The 24,230-nt window shown below is 41.2% G+C and overlaps 1 protein-coding gene across 1 annotated transcript in view; it reads right to left on the bottom strand.

Moving 5' to 3' along the window:
- kcnh3 (potassium voltage-gated channel, subfamily H (eag-related), member 3) overlaps nt 1-15,040 on the bottom strand; it is a 192,494-nt gene extending 177,454 nt beyond the window's left edge. The window contains exon 1 of the mRNA XM_005933361.3: nt 14,139-15,040. Within this exon, the coding sequence (XP_005933423.1) occupies nt 14,139-14,214 (76 nt within the window). The 5' untranslated portion in view covers nt 14,215-15,040. The remainder of the gene's footprint in view (nt 1-14,138) is intronic.
- Nucleotides 15,041-24,230: the final 9,190 nt, after the last annotated feature.

The raw sequence follows: 24,230 nt of genomic DNA, 5'->3' as shown, positions 1-24,230 counted from the left end.
ATCCTGCATCGTCCCGGTCCCCAAAAGGAACCGGCCCAATGAGGATCCTGGTCTCCAAGTAACTCATATTTCTAACAGGACAGATTCTAGATCCTTACAGAGAATTCCCTTTCTCCATTTATAAATGTCTTTGTGACTCTGTCTTCTGCTTGCCCTTGGCTTTGCATGTATTTGCATAAAATCATGTGCCTATAAGAGAGCTGTGTGTCTATAGGTGCTACATAGTGTGTATTTGCTTTCTTTTTTTCTTTTCCCTTTCAGACCAAGACACAAGAACATACCCTTTGGAACATCATGCTTCACCTGTACTTATGTACACCACACGACATCCAACACATCATCCAAAACCCAAGAGAAAAAGACAGAGTTGACTCAGTCTTTAAAAGACCTAAGTAGTTTTTAAGGGTCTGCAGGAAGTCCAAGTGGCTCTGTAATATCAGAGAAATAATGTTGTTACGCACTGCATGTCTGCTTCACCAGCTCTCTTTACTTGCAATGTCTTCCACGTCAGCAGGTTAAAATCTGAACATGCTGAACATTTCTGATCTGTACAGGTTGCTGGTGGAGTGACTCATCCATCACACAGCATTGGCATCTAGTTCTAAGCAGCCGACTGCATCTTCTTCTTTGTTCTGCTGTTTCAAATCTGACTCAGTTTCACACATGAATGCAAATGACTGGAAATAAAGTACAGTACAGGTGGGTGCTTGTAAGGTTTGAGGGATTGTCACCAATGCTAAGGTGGATACAGAAATGGAATCACTGTATAGCTGCAGTGCTTTTGCTTCTATACAAAACCAAAATGTTAAAAAACAAAAATCTGATTTTCACTGTGTGGTGGGGCGTGGTTTGTGGTGTCATGCAGGGAAGGCGGACGCACCTGCGCGGCATCCGCAATTACGCCCGCCAACATAAATAAGGGGAATTAGGGTTTGTGGTGTTGTTGTTGTGGTAGTTTGCGAGCTGCCACCGCGTCAGTTAAAATGGCTCTGAAATCCAACATGTGAAATTGCCCTGCCTCATTCACGCCACACTCTGCATCTTAAAGTATATGGATAACTGTTTGTAGATGGAGGCACCAATATACTGCTATAAAAGCCTGCTCCTGTACTGGCATAAACTGACTGCAGAGGTTTGCTGCAACTGATATTGGGTGATAAGTCCAAGTCAGTGTGTCAGCTCTTCACAAAGGGGTCGCTTTGTGAAGAATTAATTGATTAGGTTGGGTACCAGGAAGGCTGCTTGAAAATCTTGTTTTGTGCACAGAGGTAATGTCACAAAACAGAAAAATATATTGAAAATTCTAAAACTGATTGTTTGATTATATGATAAGGAATACAAATTTCCCTACTTGGAACTAAATGGCTCATTTTTTTCTTCCCAGTGTTGCTCGTAGGGGGTCATCTGTTTGTTGTGGTTACTCTGTAATATTGTCTTTATCTTACAATATAAAACACCTTGAGGCAACTACTGTTGTGATTAGGCATTACAGAAATAAAACTGAATCAAACTGAATACAAAAATATGTGGATTTTAATCATATTGAATGCCAAACATTGCATTGTTCCTGTTCAGTGAACAGGGGAAACAATGTGTTTTTAGCTAAACTTTGATGTCGCAATTACAAAGTTACTGTTTTGAAAGAGAGGACAGCTATGAGGATACAATGCAGATGTTAAATGAAGTCATTCAACACAAGAATCCAGAGGTAATAAATAAAAATAAATAAATACACGAAAAGAAACATCACCAGCTCTCTTTGTGGGAATCAAATCAAAACTCTCATTTGGGTCGTACCTGTTGAGCATTCAGTTTTAGTTTGATGTTAGGCTGTATGTGGAATACGGGTTGGTATTTATGGGGAAATTATTCCACCGTTCCCAGCAGCAATCCTGCTAACAAACAAAATCAACCAAGTACATGGGCTCCTTGGTAAAGCTAATAATGCATAATTTGTCTTTTCTTATGTTACACTCAGTAGTTCTTATAAAAATCAGAGAATAAACAGCAATACATTGCTCAACTACTGCAAGCAGCACAATATAAATGTGACTTTGTGGAAACAGTGCACTGCTGTAAATAATTAGCTCAGGACAACACATAATCAAGCTGATACTCTGTTAAACAAGGTGATACTGAAAAGAACATTTACTAGGATACATCTTGAAGACGATGTAATAGCTGCTCTATCTGCTGCTTTGCTAATTCCAGGGTCTAATAAAGCCAGAGCTCAGATTCATCTGTTTCCTAATGGAACATATTACTTCAAAGCAGTCAATTGTACCCCCTGTCGCTTTGGCTTCATCACTTTCATTTACTGCCATTACAGTCCCAGACTCTGTCCTTCTCCTCCTGCGCACTCATCTTTTTTTCTTCCCTCATTTCTTACACACATGGTGACATCCGCGCTGACCACCTGGCTTCTTGTCTATTTCTAGCTTTGTCTGTTTCTCTACCTGTCTGTGCTTTCTAAACATGTTTCTCTCTCCCTTAGCCAATCTGACATTCAGTTCACCAGGTCACGGTGTGTTCTCTATCGCACTACAACTCAGCAGCTCCTATTATGCTTTTCACAACCCTAAAGTAAAAGGCTAACACAGGTCTGCTCGTCTGTAAGAAGTGGGTGAACGTAAAATTGAATAATTCAGAGAGGAGAAGAGATGACAAAGTTCAACCTAACATTTTGATACTTGTTTTCTCTGCTTCATTTCAAGAGGCACTGCCGCTCTGACCAGACACAAAGCCCATTTATAAAGGGTCCTTTTCACTGGTAGTAGAAAGGTCACATGGTATTTAGATTGCTGATAGGTTGTGTCAGTCATCTGAAAATGTACTTTGGGATCTATATGTTGCTACTGGTGCTAAGAGATAAGGCAACAAAGACAAGCATCCATGTTTACAGGTGAAAAAACAAAGACAAAGTCAATAAAGATATCTTTTGTGTTGACTCACATCTTTCCATGAGGACTAAGACTAGGACTAGGTTAGTCCTAACTAACCAAGGCTAAGGTACCAAAGGTTTTGGTTAGATTTAGAAAAAATGTGTTAGCAAGGCGACAGGTATCATAGAGGTACAACACATGACGTAGGACCAGTACTAAATGGCACCTTGCACCTCTGAGACACCAGCAGCTTTGAATAAACACCTTGGATATCATGTATCCATTTATGTATGTATGTTCCATATCTCCTCCTAAATGAGTGGACCAACCTTGATGAAACTTTGTATAGACATTGACTGGGTCAGTGTGAGTGTAAAAATCTACACTATATTGCCAAAAGTATTCACTCACCCATTCAAACCATTGAATCCAGTTGTGGAGTCTATCCCAGTTGTCTTAGAGCGAGAGGCAGGGTGAACCCTGGACAGGTCGCAAGCCTGTCATGGGGCTAACACATAACTGACAGACAGACAACTTGCTGCGAGACACTGCGCCAACATGCTGCATGCAGACTGCTTCTATAAATATTTGTGAAAAAACGGGTAGCTCTCAAGAGCTCTTTGAATTCTAGTGTCGTACCATGATAGGATGCCACCAGTACAAAAAGCGAGATCCAAAAAGACATTGATGAGCAAGTTTGGTGTGGAAGAACTTGACTGGCCTGCACAGAGTCCTGTACAACCTAACAGAGCATCTTTGTGATGAATGAAGACTGTGAAGAGTGCCAGGCCTCCTCATCCGGTTCTTATACATGTGAAGGCAGACAAGTGAATATGTTTTGCAATACAGTGTATATGGTGTATACAAATATTTACACAAATCCCATAAATGTTAGTATTTGAACACTTAACAGTTCAGTTGACTAATATATCATAGCCTTACAGCATCATGATCATGGTGTATGTAGTTATGTGTGTGTGTATGTGTGTATGCATAGTGTGGGGTTTGCAAACACCATTAATAATCCTTAACAAATACGGTACATAATATATACAAAAGTAGATGCACCAGTGTCATCAGACAGTAAGTGTAATTGTCACTTATCAGCTATGATCAAATATACTGCTCAAAAAATTAAGGGAACAGCTGAACACTTTTTAACCTTCTGGTGTGAATGTCATGTTTCTGAAACACAGTGTTTTGTGTTTTTAAGACTCCTAAATACTGGTTACTTACTCCTTAATCCCATAATAACGAGATTCTTAATTATCCTTAATTATGTTCAGTTTCATTCTTAGTTTACCGTTTACTTTTTCTACTTCATGTTTTTCTTTGTATTTATCTTGTGCTATCTCTTTATAGCTGCTTGGAATTATTGTTTATTTTTTATCTTTCTAGAGGTTTTTGAATCCTTGGTTCCTGGTTTTGCTTTATCCATAGTTGAGTTTATATTTCCTTGTTTGGTGTTTGGTAGTTTCCACTTCCTTGTGTTCTTTTTAACTTGTCTAGCCTTTATTCCTGTTTTAGCTGTTGCGATTATGCCGTTTCCTGTTAACCCTTGTCTTGTATGTTTAGTATTGAATTCTACTTTCCCCACTCTCATTTCCCCGATTTGTTTGCATTAAATGATAATTAATAAAATTATTACTTTTTGTACACATTACTCACATAAACATATATTATAACCTTACTGATGATTAGTAAATACAAAATATTATAAAGGTAGCATAGCTGATATGTTGTTAGCACTATCACGTAACAGCTAGTCTGGGTTTGAACCTACTGGCTGGGCCCTTTCTGTGTGAAGTTCAAATGCTCTAACCCTGCCTGCATGAGAGCCTCCCCCCCCTCGTCCAAAGACAAAACTTATTTCATCATTTTTAAACTGCCTAAAAATCTGAAAGTGAATTTCTTTCTGTCTCTTGGCCCTATGGTATACCGGCAACCTAACCAGAGTGCAGTCTGCCTCTCACCCTATGATAGCTGGAATAGGCTCAAGCACCCCCTCCCCGACCTTGAACCTTGATCGATCACTGGCTGCTCCAGTCTGCATGCCAAAGTATCCTTGGACAAGATACCAAATCCCAAGTTGCTCCAGATGCGTTCATCGGAGTGTGAATGCTACATAGAAAGCACTTAGATGTAAAAAGAAGTGCTCATATGAATGGGTGTGAATGGGTGAATGAGACATGCTGTATAAAGCGATTTGAGCACCCAAGTGGAGTAGAAAGTGCTATATAAGAACCAGTCTATTTACCATGTTTTAATTTGCCATTTATATTAATGCTTATCATAATGTGTTATCTAATTTGAGACCAAACCAATTTTCAAAGTTTCCTTTGATTTTTCAAAATAGAAAAAGCCAATAAAGACTACAATACAACTACAATAACCATTATCAGTGAAACATTTTGCGGTTAGTGCATGCTGCCGAATAAAAAGAGAAATGCTATAAATAATCTTTCTTCTTTGTTGTTTTCATTTCATTTCATCTGTGAAAGTACTTAAGCATCCCAATGGACATGCCAGATCTCGGCTTATTTCTACCAAATGAATTTCAAATTCAAATGAATTTCAAAGCATTACTTTGCCCTTGAAAGGAAATTTTTATAGATTATATAGATTATATATCAAGTATGTAAGGAATCCTGTTTAAACCACTGCATACTTTGCTTTCATAAGATACTGCGTCCTCTTCTTATCTGCTGCCTAAGTAAACTGCTCTGGTTTGGGGGGGGGGGGTTAAACAAACAGCTGCTGTAAATAATATATGACTGTTTGGGTATCTATTGATTGAGACTCACCCACAGCCTTTTAAAATACAGCATACTGCAGCCAGATACCTTATGTGTGTAATAGTGAGTTTCAGAGAGTGCAGGGACTTTATTTTAGCATGCCCATTAATTTTTAAGAAAACCAAAACCACCTGAAGAGCCTATGATTTCAGCTCTGAGACCTTCTGCTGTCTGAACTGTGCGACTCATCCATCTGTCAAAAACATTATTCAGTAACAGAGCCAAGTTCTCTCATCATTGATTATCAACTTCATAATCTGACTGCAGGCACAGCGTGAGTGGAAAAAGGAGACTGTTAAATCCAGAAATAATGAAATGAGCTCTTGACGGAGATGTGCTTACTTTACCGAGAGCTCTCGAGGTTATAAATGAGCTCAAGAGCAAACTTAATTGATACTTTCATTATTTCTCTTCTCCTTATGCTCCACGGAGCTGACAAAGCAAGTGTAGTATGACTGTGTTTTACTATTGTATTTATACAGGCAGCACAATGTGAAGAGAAACAAACAGCTTCCAAAGGTTTTACCGTACATTGTAAATCTGTTTTCATTGTCACCTGAAGCCTTTGCCCTTGTCCCACCGTCTTACACAAAGTGTCTGCTGGTGGCAGTGCCTTGACATGCGGGTCACTGCAATATTGGTCATGAGAAAACAATCCCATTTTACATGTCTTACAATGCTGGAGGGCAACAAGGTGCAGGATTTTTTCTATATTTGTTTGGTTTAGTTTTTTGTTGTTTTACCCAGTACATAGGTTTCTTTTGCAATAGGCTATTCAACCATCCAGCATATTTTTCAAAAAATCTGAAACATCAGATGATCATTGTACATGTTATGCTATTGTCCTGCACTTTGGTTCACTTTTCTGCACTCCATCTTTACTTTCACTTTTAATTTATTTTAACTTCTACCCACTGGTTAGGTTCCCACACTAAAAACTAGCTCTTAGTTTTAGAAAACGAGTGTGGTTTCTGTTAAATCATCTGTAACCCTTTGAGCTGGAAAATAAATAGTTAGGACAGACGTATGATGTGTTGCCACTAAAGCACATTTCCTGCGTAAGTGAGATACGTCAGCGGTTTTGACAAAACTGCACTATTTCTCTCCCTGAAATGAAAATGGCCTTCTACATAATACTGTTAGTATTTGGGATATGTCTTCTTTAACCCAGATTTCCCTTACAGTTTTGTATTTTGATTATATCTGCAGCTATTCATGCCGGTACTCAGACCACATTCATCACCCACCCATCGACCCCCATCTGATATCTGCTTATTTTGTTTCCATTTCCGGTGCCTTTCTGCCTTTTTCACCTCTAATAACAAGATGCATATTACAGCACAATTACACTACATTCAGGAACAAAAAATTTACTTGTTGAATTCTTTTGATTTTTGATTTTCATGTGTGCTGCTGATCAAAATCGGATAAAACTTAACACTTCATTTAATGTACTGCTAACTCTGATTACCATTTCTGTTAATCACTTCTCACTTGTATAGCATTACAGTACATTAACAGTTTATCAGTTAAAATAGACTTATATTTAGATCCATGATCACTTTAAGTGGCCAATTATTAAGAATTATTAAGAATTCCTTGGCAGGTGACTGATCAACATGTCTAAAAACTAGACATGTTGATCAGTCACCTGCCATAAAAAACCCATCCTCGATATTAAAGACTCCTGTAAAAGAATCCTTGATCTAAAAGTAAAAAGTTTCAAATGATTTCTTATCCAATTTATTATAGAGTTGAAATATTTCTATCCATTGTAAAAAGTCCCATTTCAGATTTTTTACTGGAAGGCAAATTCTGGGGAAAAAAAAGATATTAACAAAATCAAATTAAAATTACATTTCCTTTATTCTTTAACCAGATAAAATGTGCCAGAATAAAAATATACCACTCTGCCAGCTTCGTGGACTGGTGGAGGACATTTTTAGAATGACTGCTTTAGCAAACGTAGCAATAAAATCCTATGAACACCTCACTACACATAAAACTTGTATTAAAATATCAATAATAAAAGTAATTTTTCTGGAGTAAAAACATTCAATCATGTATGTTAGCCAAGCTGGTTAATAAGAGAAAACGTATTTGTTACGAAGATAAATGGGTGCTTGGTTTTTTGCTAATGCTACCTCAAGCACAGCTCACAACTGATCTCAGACCAGTTAAAGTAGAGACTGTAGCCCAGGTGATAGAGCAGGTCACATACTAACCAGAAGGTTGGTGGTTCAATCCCAGTCTACTCCAGTCTGCATGCCAAGTAAGGGCAAGATGCTAACCCCATCTTGCTCTCTGGTGCATCCATATGTGGATGTCAGTTATTGTTAGTTTGCAGAAGCACTTTGTGCAAACGGGCAAATGTACAACTTGTGTAAAGCGCTTTGAGTGCTCACGATAGAGTAGAAAAGCGCTATATAAGAACCCGCAGCTTGCCTGTCACGCTAATCTTGCATCATTTCCTGTCATACAACGCACATGAGCAAAACCAGCTGCAAGCTGCTGGCTTCTCAGCTTGACAAGCTCCAGCCTTTATTAACGGGACATTCCCCTGTCGGTGCATAGCCCATGCAGCTGCTTTATTTCTGTGTTCAGAGACAATAGCCAACTGTGTCGAGATGGTAGTAATTTAAAAGATGTATATAAGTAGGACTGTGAGAAGCTTTATGAGGGAACAGTTTGACATGAAAGGAGAGAGTCTGCTTTACTTTGGTACATTTGAACTATTTTTAGATTTCCCTAGACAAGCACTTCTTGACTTGTTTGCTGTGAATATAATAATTTCGTATGTATTTAATGTGAATCACAACACTCCTCTTAAAAGAAACACTTTGCAAACTCCCTTTAAAGGTGAACAGACCTGTGGAAAAATTAGGGTCAGAGATTTGCCATCAAGATCTACTTATTGACGTAAGCACACAGCTAGATTTCATTGTAAATGTTAGTTTGCTATGGCCCCAGTCACACAGGCCTGTAATCAGTAGGGAAAAAATTGTATTCTGCAACCAGCTGCTGAAGGTTGCTGGCAGTTGCAATAAAATTGATTGCTAAAGCCTCCCACAGGCCTAGAGACCAATCAGTAACCCCTGGTAACCACCCACTAGGAAGAAGTGTGTATTTTGTATTACCTGACCGATTGTTGAATGCTTGCATGAGGTTGCTTGGTGTCCCCATGTGAAACTGGTTGCAAACAGGCAGATGTTGCAAACAGGCAGATGTTGCAAACAGGCAGATGATGCTGCACCGAAAACTTCCTTGTAATTGTAGATTGTCACAGACGGCCATAGTCTGTATGGAAGACTGCAAACACTTACCAGCGACTTGCTAAGTGGTAGTAAAACTGTGAAGAGGGCTCCTCTGTGATAAGTTAGGCAGTGCTCGCAAACAAGTTGTCATCTTCCATGCAAACTAAGGATGACTGTGACACTCTGATCCCAACCAAAGCAATCGCAAGAAGGTTTTTGGTGTAGCATTGAGATATGGCAGATTTCACTCAGCGATACTTACCAACCACTTGCCAACCAATGGAAAAATACATATTTTCCCCTAGCAACCAGAGGTCACCAGGGTGTCACCAAGTTGTCTTACACACTCTGCAGTAACTGCGTAGTCTGAAGTTTGACAGGCTAGTGTTGTCTCAAACACTTTCAGAAGTGATGACTGTAATATCTGAATATTAAAGTCAACTGCATGCCAAACCTTGGACCAAAAATGACACAAAATTCTTCTAGAGTGAAGATAACAGCTTAACGAAAATAAAAAGCCAACAGCACAACACATTAGTTAATTAATTACATGAATACCTGGTAAATATGTTTAAATATTAGCAAGTTAACAGATATAACAACTATTAGCTAGTTCATACTGGTTGAAAATTGGTGCAGGTTTCTTTTTAGCATCCAAGTACATGTATTACACAGCATTTAGCACAAGTGCAGAAGTATGACATTTGAGACGCACCCATCTGAAACACATTAGCACATTCCAGTTATTTACATCCGCTTTAGCTCAAATTACCACTGTGCCTAAACACAGCCTCGTGGAGCTTGCAGCATTAATGTAGATTTTCAGTCTTTTTATTTGGTGTAGAATATAATGAGTGCAGCTTGCTAATACCATAAAGTGACAAAGGCTAGGCTACTCATTATTAGGACTATCATTACATCTATTCCTGCCTGACAAAAGACCAAGAAGGGGGTGGGGGTTAAGCACAAAAAGCCACAGGGGAAACACACACGAAACACAATCACGCTTCACCATTAATCTGTTTTGTCAAACATAAGCGGGCACACAGATACACAAACACGGGCACGGTGAAGTTTTCCTGCCTGTAGGTTTGAGGATATGTGCACTTGGTTTCTCACTTACACGTATGCACATGGACCTACCTGTAAAAAATATGATGTGAAAAACAAAAGGGGAAGGTGGGAGGCAACTAATGAAGGAGGAGAAACAGAAGCGAGGGGTGATGGGTGGAGAAGAGAGGACTGTCAGATAATTTGACACTTATCTCAGCTGTTAGAGTGAGAAAGTGAGAAAATATACCTCATTTCTGTGTGACTGGAGCAAACAGGTTTTGCTGCAAAGACAGTATTGTGTGCATAACATGTTCAACATAATAATTCTATATATTCTATCTTCTAAACTAAAATATGATACAAGAAGATTTTGTCAGCAGCCCAAGTGACACTTTTATTGATTTAAAACTTTCAAATCCATGCTGACATTAGTGCAAAATTTGTAAAGTCTTGATTTGCAACTTATTTTATTTGGTTCTATCTGGGAAACACAGCAAGTGCACCTTGTTTTTAAAATAATATAGAAATTCTACTCTTGACAGTATGATAGTTTGTCCTTCTTCATGCACGTAATCTCCTTTTGGATTTTTGAATGAAGTATGAGTAAGGATGTTAGCATGGCTCCTGGCAGTTTATGCAGAGTGCCAGACCAGGAAGTCCATGTGATGAGCACAGCTCTTGGCCTAACCTGATTAAGACCAAGCCAAGACCCACTCAATTAATAGGACCAATTGACTCAGTCCCACACAGCTGCCGTCTTTTCTAGGGAGCACTGCAGCAAATGAACATTGATTGAACCGAGCACGAGGTTTATGCTGAGGACTAATTCCTTCCATATTCTTCCTCACCACTTTCCCCCAGAATGATTTCTCTATATTAAAAATTCCAAAAAATCTCAATGATAACGATTGCAAGAATCCATGAATGACAAAATCACAGATCATTTGACAAATGTGTTTAAAACGTGTGACTCTGTATGTTCTTTCCGTCATGCTGTTTGAGAGCTGTTGGCTACAGCATTCACCACGACAGTGGTCTATAAATAATAACCTTCCTCCAAGTGTATGATTCAGAAGCTTTGATGTCTGCAGTGGGATGCAGCACCTCAAGCCCATATGTGTGTGACATCATGTCTGTTCTTATATCTAGATGGAATCTGTCTCTTTAATTGTTTGAACTCCTTCATCTACTGCCAGCAGACGAGAACATCAGCAACACATCTTCAGTGTCAAATGCACAAAAATTACCTAAAGTATACAAAATCTTGTTGTTTTACACTTTGGATGAAGTAGCTCAATTTTGTTATGTGAGGCTAACCAGTAACAACTGTCTTGAGTGAAGATTGGGCCTGCAAGTTTTTTTTATTTGCTGTTTTCAATTAACTGTAAGAAAAATTTTGAGAAGTGTTTTTTTTTTAAAGCAAGTTGAAATCTTCAAATTAGAGGTTTTTTTTAAAAGCATATAATAGCAAATTTTGGGTTGATCCCAATGAGTTTGATGAATAACTAGATCAATTTAACTGATTATTGAAAAAGTGGACAATTAATCCTCTGTCAAGAGACCAGTCAGTAAACTGACTAACTGTTGCAGGCCTGTTGCAGAGGCCGGTTTTATTAAGCAGTCAGCTGTAATGTGACGGATGCATTAAATACAGTTCTTGTTCACGTAGCAAAAGTTGGAGTACATTTAAGACAAAGAAGGTAACGACTCACATCTCAAAGCTTCCTATTTAAATCGATTTACTTTTCTTGATTGTTTAAACAATCACATATCTGCTTCTGGAACCTGTCAGAAGCAGATTGGCATATTCAAATACTTTGCTTCATCTAGCCAAGCTGATAAGAGCACCTGCTTAAAAAAGTGGGTCCCAAAAATGAAGTAAATCCGGCCCTGCTTGTGTCATACATCATGTTACATTAAAATGCGCAGCAGACTCAGATTTTAAAACTGCAGTCATTCCTTTTATTGGTTTGGGCATTCTCCTATTGTAACATATGCAAATTTTCTATCGGCAATGTAGAAGAACCCTGTCAATGAAATGACTGATTATTATGGGCCTAGTGCAGCACTGATCTTATTAAGCGGTCAGCCATGATACGATAATCTGCAAGCAATACATTTCTTTCAACCAAGTCAAAGCAGGTAATTGGCCAAACCCAAGGTGTCCAAAAAACAAGGGTTGTCCAGAGCATTTGGCTCTATACATGCTGCTTCCTCACAAAACTGTTTACCTACCAGCCTTTGTTATGCCCAATGTCACAATACATTAAAATTATTCCACTTGTGCAAATTTAAAAATTGTGGCAAAGAGGTTTTTGTGTTGTCAGTGAGGCCAGTATGGATTGGCTATGTACACTTTCCGTTCTCTCCAGGGTGTGTCTTCAACAGCCTTTCCTGCTCTGAACTGAAGGGACTACTGGAAGTGCATTAGTGGCTTTGCCACATTTGGCACGGAGTCTGCTAAAACAGTGGTGCAGCCGCACAAAGCAAACAGTCTTGAACAACAGAAAATAAAGTGCTTTCAGATATCACTCTAGCAGGGATGAATGGCATTTACAAGTAATTGTTATTGCCATTTAATTCAGCTCCCAACAAAATGGCTTTTCACAGAAACACATCAACACACCAGTATTCACTCAGACACAAAGCTTCCATCACCTCTACAGAGAGACGCTTGGGTGGCCTTCTCCCATTCGCACCAGTGTCGGTTTTAATGAGGAGCTAATGCCATACCGTTTAAAAAAAACACATATCTGCACCTGTGTCACAGCCAGAACCCAAATGGATTTATATTTAGACGTCTGAAATGTCTCCCTCTTCCACAGGAGTAGCGACACACACTCTCCCATCCTGCCCTCCCTGCCTCCCACAAGCTCCTCTGACAGGCAGAAAGGCCACAATGAATTCTTGACATCCATTCGTGTTAATTACAATGGCTTCACCAGTACGGCTGGAAATGTGTAATTATCAGCACCTCGGCAAGTGGAAGGCCTGTGTTTTAGCCGCTCACAGGGAAACAGTTCCACTTAGACCATTTCTTCTTTAGACAACGAGGGCGTGAGCGGAGTCCTTAAAATTTCGGTGTCAGCCAATGTGTGGCCTGCGTGTGCTCTAAGTGTTTCCTATGAATAATGTGGAGCTACACGATACAGCGTTAGGAGACTTTGTAACCTTTCTTCTCACACTTCATGAAGACTCGTGTATACTTTAAAGTGAGAGATTTTAAATGTCCAAACAGGAGAGGAAGGGAGAGGAGTTAGAAAAAACTTGAGTGAGATCAGGATCTGCCTTTGAGCTTCTTGCTCCCTGCCTGGTCCCATAATCTTTTCTATCCCGCTGTCACACATAACTGGTTTATTGAAGTCACTGGCTCACCACCGCTCACAGTCTCACATAAACTCCAATCACCCTGAATAATCGATGCAAAAAACTAAAACAAAACAAAAAAAGGGAGAACTGAACACCCCAAACACGATATAATCTCTCACCCGCCTACCTACCCAGCATGGGCCCAAACACACACGGGCTGCTCATTGCATCTGTTCACAAGACACTCTTGCCAAAGACAGAAAAAAATAACTGGCCTGTGCATCCTGCCTCCTCTCTCTCCCCGGCATCTCTATTGTGCTTGAACAGAATAGAGTGCTATGACAGAGATCAAACTAAGGCAGGACTCCCGTGTGCTCATCCTGGGTGTGAAGTGCAAACGCTCTGGGGAACCTTTCTGCTAAAACTGCATCACTAAAACATGCAGATGACACAGAGTTAAGCTTGGACACAGTGTCCACAATAGAAAAAACTACAGCACGAAATAAAACTGAATTAAACTAATCCCACTTCATTTCTTAGAAGCACAGAGTACAAGACTAAAACTGTTACTATGGAACTTAAAGCCATCACGCAAATTTTCCATCAGTGGCTCTGAGAAAACGTTTTCCTAGAGCACGTCACTATTTAGACGGATACATGTGGCGGAGAGAAGCGCACATATTTGTTTTTACTTTTAAAGTTGCATACTTGAAAATACTCCTAAATGTATATCAGTCACATAAAGATTAATATTGCACCGTTGTTTTCTATCAAGAACACGGTTTAACTGCGTGTAATAGCCACGAGATAATGAGCTCATCAGAGAGCTCCTGCTTGTTACTCACGGGTGCCATCGAAGCGGGTGGCTATGGTGTCCAGGAAGGTGTTTTGCGGGGCCAGTAGCCCTCTCATTACTGGCATCCTGCTCCGGGTAGACTGGGTCCTCCTGCCTCTGCGCCCTGGGGCAGCGCTTGACTCCTGCTCAGACCCGAAACTCGGCAGGAAGCGAGAGGTGCCCGGTGCGCATCCCAGCCCCTGGAGAAGCGCACCGATTCGAGATACGCGCGGTGGCTCCACCTTGGCACCGCGGGGGTTGTGACCATAATCAACTCAGCACAGAGCGAGTCTTAACCGTGGGATGCACCTGTGCACCTCCCAACGGGGGTGAAACAACCAAACAAATAAAAACGCCAGTGTGCGCGCGCGCTGTTACGAGACAAGGATGGATGCAAGTTTTGGTGCTGATGGTGAGTGGAGGTAATCTTATAGCTGCAAGCTCCTCCTCAACTCTCTCTCTCTCTCCCTCTCTCTCTCTGCGTTGTTATCTTGCCACAACTGAGAGCAGATGCCGAGTCACATGACGCCTTTCGGGTCCTTGCCAAGCCGTGGTCCTGTTTCAAAGTGGAGGTGGGAAACAACAAAGAGACTGGTTTGGAAGCCAGTGGCCTTTTCCTCGATATGATCTGTAAAATCCAATTAAACGCAGCTACCTGTTGGGTGGGGGAGAAACGCTCCGTTTGCTGTTTGCTGGAAGCGAGCCCTGCGGAGGCTGAGTAAGTGCTGGAGGCTGGATTACACAAAAGGCATCTTTGCGCATCTTACAGTGTCTTTATGAATCCGGTTCCTAAAGTTAGAAATGAACACGGAAAGACCTGCAAATTGTATTTCTGGCTTTAACGTTTCATAAGGGTGCTATCAATCAGGATACAAGATAACTGGACTGTTCCGCTCGCTCTTGGACCGCATGGATGCGTGCAGTTGAATACAGCGGAAGGAAGCTCAGATCTCGTATTAAAGTCTGCTTCCGCCATCTCCTGGTGGAACAGCGCAAGTTAACCGGATAGTATCTTGTCTGAATTACTGTAGTACAAATTTTATTATCTGAAACCAAATTCTGTATCCTAAGTCCTTTTGTTGAATCTGTCACTTTTCTTGGAAAAGCATAATCAGTCTTAACCTTGTTAACCCGATTTCGTTTGTAGTTTTTCAGAATTCCTAAGAAACATTTCTCGAAACATTTCACTCTCAAATCTCAAGTTTCACAAAACGTCTGAGGGGGAAAAGGGAGGGTTTCCTTTTTTGTCGAGAACTCTGAGGAAAAAGTCAGAATTCTGACTTTTATCTCTTTCAGAATTCATCTCAGAAAAAAACAAAACGCACCCTCACTTTTCCCCCCAGTGGCCCAAATCATGTTTCATGTACCTCACCAACACATCACGATAAGATAGAATCAGATCAGTTCTTACATTAAAACATGTTTCCTGCACATTGAAAAAAGCCACATTAGGTGGTTCGAGCATCTGGTTCGTCAAGGTGAGGTCTTTCAGCTGTGTCCAGAGCAGGTGGACCAGGACACGCTGACTTGGGAATGCCGAGGTGTCCCCGTGGCCTTGATAAGTGGCAGGAAAAGGATGGATGGGTCTTGTAGAGTACAGTATTTGAAGTTTTAGCATTTCACGTTTATTACTTACAATATAAAATATAAATAAAACACAATATAAAACTAATAAATATGCCGTGTAACATTTTACCTCTTGCTGTTCATGGTAAAATTAATATAAGTAATAATTTCCTTTTGGAACATGACAATGCTGACCATGTGCTATCTAGGACAGATATCTCTCTCCCAGTCACCTCCAGATTCAAAAAATGATCAGAGAGACTCGTGCAGTATTATTCAACCACTAATGTTTCCTGTGAAGATGGAACCAAATGTTTTTGTTGTTCTTGTTTTCCACATTTCCTTGACCGAGGTGTGTCTGTCACATTTTTGGTTTGGTTTCTCTGTTTCTCTGCTCTCACTCTTTTATCTCAGCCCACCCTCCCTGAGCACAGTAATCAGTAATCAACCTACATGCCAGTCATCTAGCAATCAGCCCTCTGCTACAAAAGCCAAGCACAAACTGCATGCTTTGCTCATACACCTTGGTCTTGCCTACTGATAGTCTACAGCTTTGTTTGCCTGCCAGTCTTTCAAAGTTTAACTTTAATTGGAGTAAAATTTCATTGTGACATGTAGAAAACATCATGCCAGGTATCGCTGTCCTGATTGGTCCTGCAACAGGAGCGATGAAGCTGCCCTTTCTATCCTGCTCTCTGTGTTATTATAATGGGTGCTTGATGGCGGCAGGGTAAATACACAGTGCACAGGATGCAGTAGGTGGAGGTCGGTAATCGGATCAGTTTTCCTTGCTCAGTAGACCATGGATTTATTTGATAACGTTTAATATTCTATAAAATGCAGGGAGATGCAAAGGAAGATGCAACATTAGGCTCAAAACACAAGCACGATGTATAATAATATGACCAAGCTAAATTACTGTGAATGAAAATAATGCCAAAGAAATGTTACTGTCCTCGCTAACTGTGACTTCTTCTGTAACATGGCACAAACTGTCTTTGTACCTCACAGAGGAGGCAGTAAGGTAAAGATACGAGAAGAGAGGAGTTAAGACATTATTTAAATCACACAAACAGTAAATGGCAAAACATGGAGCGAAGGAGGTGGTCCCTTCTAAAGGAATGCTTATGTGTAGACACCGTCTCTCACCATGGTTTGTATATTCTGTCTGTGGCCAACAAGGGTGCAAGCACAAACCCTCCATCTGCTTCATGAATCATGAACTCTCCTAAGCCTCCTCTCTTCCTATTCCTCTGCATTTTGACACATCCTTCATAATAGCATACTGATTTTGGTTTCCATGTCACAAGCTGGATGTTCTATAGATGTCTCATAGAGCATGTCTTTGAGGAAAAAGATGGGTTTGTAATTCTGTGAAATGCTGTGTGAACACATAATAAAAATAAAAAGAATAACATTTGGTACTGTAAAATTGGTGATATTATCATAAGTGCTTCATATTATCATGAAAACACTGAGGCTGAAAACCAGGCTGTGATCTTAAGGTCCTCAAGAATAAAAACAGGCCTGTGTCTGAAGTGGAAATTAGTGGACTTCAGAACAAATGGAAATCACTGTCAGTTTACAGAGTTTGTCTCTGCATCCACCCATGCAAGTTAAAACTGCCTCCTGTGGCCCTCGTGGATGTAGAGCCAATAATTAATTAGCTAGTTTGAGATGGACTGTGACAAAGCATACAATTCTGCTGGTCTGTGAAGACACCATTAACACTGAAACACACTCTCGCTGGCTACTTCATTAGGTACAATTTGCTAGTACCAGGTTGGACCGTATTTTACCTTCAGAACTGTCGTAATGTTTTGTGGCATACATTCAACAAGGTCCTGGAAACATTCCTGAGAGATTTTGGTCCATCTTAGTGCATTTTCTGTAAATATTTTGGCTCCACATCCATGATGTAAATCTCCTGCTCCAACTTTAACCCAAAGCTGCTCGAGTGACTGTGGAGGCCATTTGAGTACTGTAAGCTGACTGTCCCATTAAGACTACAGTGCACCTGTAGTCTTAATGGGACAGACACGGTTAGCAACAATACTCAGGTAGGCTGCAGTGTTTAAACTATGATCAGTTGGTTTATACCTTATTCTAACCTTACAGCCCTACAATGTTGCAGCTGAAATCAAGACTCAGAAGTCCAGACAACATTATGTGGATCTTGATCTTGAACCTGTGTAAACTGTAGTCTCAGTTGCTTGTTCTTAGCTGACATGAGTGTGGTCTTCTGCAGCTGTAGCCCAACTGCTCCAATGTTCAATGTGTTGTTTTGACCGGTGCACTTCCTCATAGCTTGGTTGTAACAAGTGGTTACTGAGTTACTGTTGTCTTCCTATCAACTCAAAGCAGTCTCCTCCGACCTCTCTACATCAAAGTGTTTTCCCCATAGAATGGATAGAGAGATACTCTGAGCATCTCTCAATGTCTCTCTGTCTCTCCGGTGAGTGTATGTACGTTTGTGGCAGCCCTGGGGCATGGCAGTTAATCAGGATGGTGAAGAACTACTTTATAAAGTTAATTATTCTGAATCTGGTTTTGATGCTGTTTGATCACGGCTTTGCCTCTTTTCTGTTAATAAGAAGCTTACAAAGACTGTGCTGTGAAGCGTTTGAGCCAATTCAGTTACCAACACATCAGAAGACAAATACCAGGCAAACCAGATAACACTCACTGATAATGCTAACACATGTAAATGTAGCACATGTATCAAACTGCCCATGTGTTATAGGGGGAAAAAACATAACACACTATTCTTCACCAAATTAATCTCAGCACAAAATTTAATAATGATAAAAGACTCTTGCACAGGCTACAGTGATGACCACATTTGATGTCTACTTGTGAATGTTAGGTGACTCTAAAGGGTGGACTCGTGGCAGAAACACACAGAGACTCGGGAGTGCAGTGAGTGAGGTTTATTTCCAGTGACAGGGTAAATGTACGATGATGAGGAGAAAACGAAAGCACAGAGCTGGGGGCTGGTGGCGTACTTGAGCGATCTAAGGGAGAAGGACAAAACAGAGTTAAGGGGTGACTGTTATAGCGGACGCCCTGGACCACTATCTCTGAAACATGATTCGGTACTGTTCCTGGTAATAACGTCCGGTCAGAGACGGGGAATGATGTCAGAGTGGAAGACCTTTATTTACCACGAGCCCATGTCCAACACCAACCCACACTCTCGCTGGCAAGTAAGGATGTGGTTCTGCAATTAATACAAATAAGAAATAACATAAACATCTCTCTCTCTTGTTTAGCATTTCTCACACTTCAGTATTACAGAGAACACCATACCAGATTACAAATGGACAGAACCAGATAACAGGAAGGAGCTTAGCATAATAACATAACAGGTTTCATAGACACAGAATCATAATCAATTTAGGCCAATTCCCTCATTTGTGAGTCAACACCACCCTCTAGTGGACACAATTGCTCACTCAAACGCCGCCATGTGTACGCAGGCTTTATAAACAAGAACAGATTCGTATGCTAGCTTAGTAACTCCATCATAGTCATTTAGGCAGCTCACATTAATTTTCTTAGAGACAGGGATGGTGGTTGTCCTCTTAAATCATTTTGGGACAGCAGACTGGAGCAGGGAAAGGTTAAAAATGTCTGTGAAGACACCTGCCAGCTCATGGGCACATGCTTTGAAAACCCGACCTGGAAAGTTGTCTTGTCCAAGAGCTTTTCGAGTGTTTACTTTCCTGAAGTATTTACACACGACTGCCTGAGATATTTGAAGAGGGCAGCTCTCCTCTTCCAGCAAAAGCTCCTGAGATATATGTTTATCAAAGAGTGCATAGAAGGTGTTAATCTCATCAGGTAGAGAAGCAGTTACCTCTGTCAACCCACGGCTTCTGGTTGGGGTAGGGTTCATACAATAGCCCGTGGTACAACGTCATTGACGCATTTGTGAATAAAGTCTGTTACGTACTCAGATTAATTGTTGTCAGCGGCAGCCCAGAAGACTTCCGAGTCTGTGATGCTGAAGCAGTGATGCAGGCCACTGTCTGATTGGTCGGTCCAGCGTTGAACTGAATGTCATGGGCTGGTTGCTTTTCAGCTTCTGCCTATAGGCTGGCAGCAGCAGAACCGGGGAGTGATCTGATTTTCCAAAGGCAGGTCGGGGCGGGCTTTGTAGGCATGTGCGTATGGAGAATAAACATAGTCTAAGATGTTCTCACCACGCGTTAGAAAGTTTAAGTGCTGGTAAAACTTCGGCAGAACTTTCTTCAAGTCGCCAGCAATGATAAAAGCAGTCTCCGAGTGTAACGTTTCCTGCTGGTTGATAATATCAAACAGTTCGTCCAGTGAATGTGGGGTTTCAGCGTGGGGGTTGGGATATAAACAGCAGTACAGAATACCCCCGTAAACTCCCTGGGCAGATAAAAGGGACCTCATCTGATCATAAGGTGTTCAAGATCAGGAGAGCACCCCGACGAAACTGTCTGTACATCCGTGCACCACCGTTTGTTGGTCATTGTGCACACGCCACCTCCCCTACATTTACCAGAGTCCTTTGTTCTGTCCTGGTGGTCAATGGAGAGTTCCTCAGGGACAATGGCCACGTCAGGGATGGAAGGGTCCAGCCATGTCTCTGTGAAAACAAAGACTTTGTAGTTCTTAATGTCCCTTTGGAAAGTCAAAGGAGATTGCAAAGAAAAGCGTCTGGACTTCTTTAAGTTGCTTGAAGACGTTTCGCCTCTCATCCGAGAGGCTTCTTCAGTTCAGAACTGGATGACACAGCTTATCTCACAGGAGTAACATAATTTTACTCACCCTTCCATTCACTACAATCGTCCTCTTGTCCGTCAGCGCATCAGATGACTACTCAAGCTCTGGGTTCATTGCTTTTCCTCCAGCAATCAAAGAAACACACTGAACGTCACGCCGGCGCTTCAGAGAGGCCGAATGCTGACAACCTTCTAGCAGTTTTCTCACCATCCGACATGCAACCCGCTACGTTGATCCATCCAGTCAGCTCATCTCTGATAAATCCAGTTATGAAGTGATTTCGGAGGCCCGCCACTTCAGCAAAAACCAGCGGGGTCGCCCACCAGCGAATGAGCAGCTCCTCTCATGTCACTCTGAAATGGACCCACACGCTGAGCAAGTTAGCCGAAAAGCCGACAGACATCAGCACCGAACCCAGAAGCCACACCGTACCCATGCTCCCAAGCAAATCGCAGCTCCAACAGCAAAAGCTACAGCATACTTCATAGCTCCACCCATCTGGCAGCGCCAGTTAGCAGGGGCAAGCTCAGCTTTGTGCTCCTTCCTCCTAACACCATTTACTGGAAGCTGGAAATCTGTTGCTCTACTGTTTCTCCATTGCCGTGGTGTTTTCTATCCCTCATTTTGCTAAAGGGTTAACTGATGGCACGACCATAGCTGGACTGGCCATCAGGCATTTGCCCGGTGGGCCGATGGTGATTTTTTGTTTTTATGGGCCGATGACTTTATTTTATTTATTTATTTATTTATTTATTTTTGTAACAGTATAAACAATGAAAGGTGGTGAATTGGCCAGATGCTGGCTGATGTGTCAAAATAAGTCAGTTGTTTAGTGGTGGCTATAGCAGAGCTTCTACAGAGGCCAGCAGGTGGATGAGGGAAAGGGGAAGCAGGAGGAGGAGAGACCCGAGGCGGCCGCTGGTCCGAGGTGAGCTGAACTTCAGGTAAGAAGTTATGACCTGCAGTCTAGCTGGGTCAGATATAAACCAAGTTTAGGTGGAGTTCATTTTCATTTTTACAGTCAATAACTTGTACTGCGTACTAGCTAGCATGACAGAGTTTCTATACAGCTGGGTGGGTGCTATGATGTTACTGATAGTGAACTTTATTTTATTCATAAGGTTAGTTAGTAGAGTTGCCAACCGTTCGGTAAAAAGTGGAATCGTCTCGTATTCAGAGAAAATATTACACGTTTCGTATTGAGGTGAAAAGGAACAGTTTGTCCCGTACTTCAGCTAGAATGGAAAAAGACACAAAGCTGGAGTTATTCTGTCTTTACGCTGTCAGCTGCTTCTTCTTCGCTCATTCTCTCCCCCTCCCTCTCCTGTTGCTACTGCAATCATGAAACTGATCAGTGATCAGCTGACTGGCTTTTCTCTCTTGTTTGTTTATCGCCCACTTTGCGCCAGAAAGAGGAAACCAGCGGATGTCGCGCTAAACAACAGCTGTGTTAAGCTTGATCAGCTGTTGTTAGAATTTATTTAATATTAATTTCTAGTATCAGCTGATGTTTGCTGGAGCCACAGCTGTAAAGCTGCTGGTCATGATATGGTTTTGTTATCTGGTGAGAGGGAAACATGAAGATGAAACCAGGAGATGTCCTTACTGAATCATCAGAGCTGAACAGGTGATGGAAAAACAGGTTTACCTTTTAGGTGACAAAGCAAAGTTTTGCCAGGGGGGCATGTAGGGCATTAACAGGGAAAGGGGGGCATAAAGAAATACTTTTCTTTCTTATTCTCATTTAAAATGTCTAGCTTTTAATAAATAATTATCTGAATCTTACAACTAACATTTTAATTTGATGTAAAATGTATAGAAATCATACATATACCAACAAGACTGTGTACATCACTGTCACAACAGCGTTCGTTTTCATTCCAAGGCTTTATAGCTTTAATACCTGGTGGGCCGGTCTCTAGTCAAAATGCCTGGGCTGATTTTTGGTCCCAGTCCAGCTCTGGGCACAACACGCAGTGAATTAATCTGAGAAGGTGCATTAAAAAATAAATGGCCGGGCCAGCGGTGCAGGGCTCACAATAACATTATCAGCTGATGCATTCAACAGAGATTTATTAAAGTTTGTTTGCTGCTTGTGTGATTACAGATGCAGGGAGAGTTATGCTTCCCAGGTTTCCACTGATGACTGAGCCTTCAACCTGCAGCAGATAGAGGACGTTCAAGAAGCTGCTGCTGTCCCCGTCCAAGAAGATGCCACGTTCTGCACCCCGCACTTTCTGGGCCACCAGCTGGACGTCATCGCCGTCGTCGTCGGCCCCCACAACTGTTTCCCCGTCGCCGCCCGCACGGTCAGCCCCAGAACTGTTTCCATGTTGCTGCTGTTGCCGTCCGCACGGTCGGCCCCCTGAAATGCTTTCCCCTTGGCTCCTGTACTGTCGGGACCGGGGTCGGCCCCCTGAACTATGTTTCTGGACTCTATTCCCTGCAGCCCATGGTTGTTATTGGCCCACCTGTTTTATGCTTTTCATTTTGTGTTGGACTATTTTCTGAGTTCCTGTGATGGACATTTTGGTTTTGTTCCTTATATAAAAGAAGAACTTTTCCCCTCAGTTCCTCCTCCATCAAATCTCTTTCAAGTACAGGGCAATTCAAAATCGATTTAGGCTACGTCCACACGTACACGGGTATTTTTGAAAACGGAGATTTTCCGTTTTTGTTTTAAAAAATAATCCCGTCCACACGTAAAGGCAGAAATGAAGGAAAACGCTGCTAGGAACATGCCAAAGCAACAGGTGGTGATATATTCCCAACCGTGCAGAAATGTTGGCCAATCAGAAGTCTAGAAGCCTCGGTGGGAAAAAGTAAACAAGGATGAGGCATTGAAGCAGGACCGAGTGGTATGTGTGGAGGGACAGTAACTGTGTGTATATGTAAGCATTTAAACACTGCAGAGAGTACAATTAACAGTAACAGTATTGTAGAAATTCATTTCACCGAAACAATAACGTGGCGCACAGTGTGACGTCAAAAAAGGCGCACACCTTTGACGCTGCGTTTTCTCTGTTTTCTCCATTTTTCTCGTCCACACCTAAATGCAAAAACGAAAGGTGCAAACGCATAGAAAAATCTGCGTTTTCAAAAATACCTGGGTACGTGTGGACGTAGCCTTAGTCTGTGTGTGGATGGATTTATGTGGATGGACTAAAGAATTTTAAATGAAACATGAAAGCACATAGTGCTCAAAACTTTAGCTGTCTGTGAAAATGAACTAAAATAACAATAATATTTGTCAGGTTACATGGTTGAAAGTTATCACTTCATAAGATCACTCAGCAGTAACATGATTGTAAGTACAAGCTCCTGTTTGATTCTCTAAAAAAACCTTTCATATTTGAATGTCCTGAAGTGCACAGTGTGATGTAAAAAAGTAGAAGCTAAAAGTACAAAGAGTATATTATATTCTGGATCTAACAGAGATCCAGTGGAGAGAAGCCCAACAACTACTCTTTCAAGAATTTTTAGATGAAAGGAAAGTTGGAGACTGGCCTATAATTAGCTAAGGCAGCACGCTTAAGAGATGGCTTTTTAAGTAAGGGTTTAACTACTACCAGTTTGAAGGCTTGTGGTACATCATTCATATGATTGAGCCATATGAATGAATCATATGATCATTACTCCATTATAAAATATTATATTTTTACCATATGTCATAAAAATTATGACTGTCATAACTTTTTATTACTTCCTATATTGTGTCCTGTGTCATAAATCATTTGCTTCACAGAAAGTGTGTGAGTGAGTGTGTGTGTGTGTGTGTGGG

Source organism: Haplochromis burtoni, unplaced genomic scaffold (genome assembly GCF_018398535.1).
Source record: "Haplochromis burtoni strain Fernald_Lab_line unplaced genomic scaffold, NCSU_Asbu1 Contig_165, whole genome shotgun sequence".
NCBI lineage: Eukaryota > Metazoa > Chordata > Actinopteri > Cichliformes > Cichlidae > Haplochromis > Haplochromis burtoni.
Note: the sequence above shows the minus strand (reverse complement) of the source record. Positions and strands in the feature narration are given on the sequence as shown.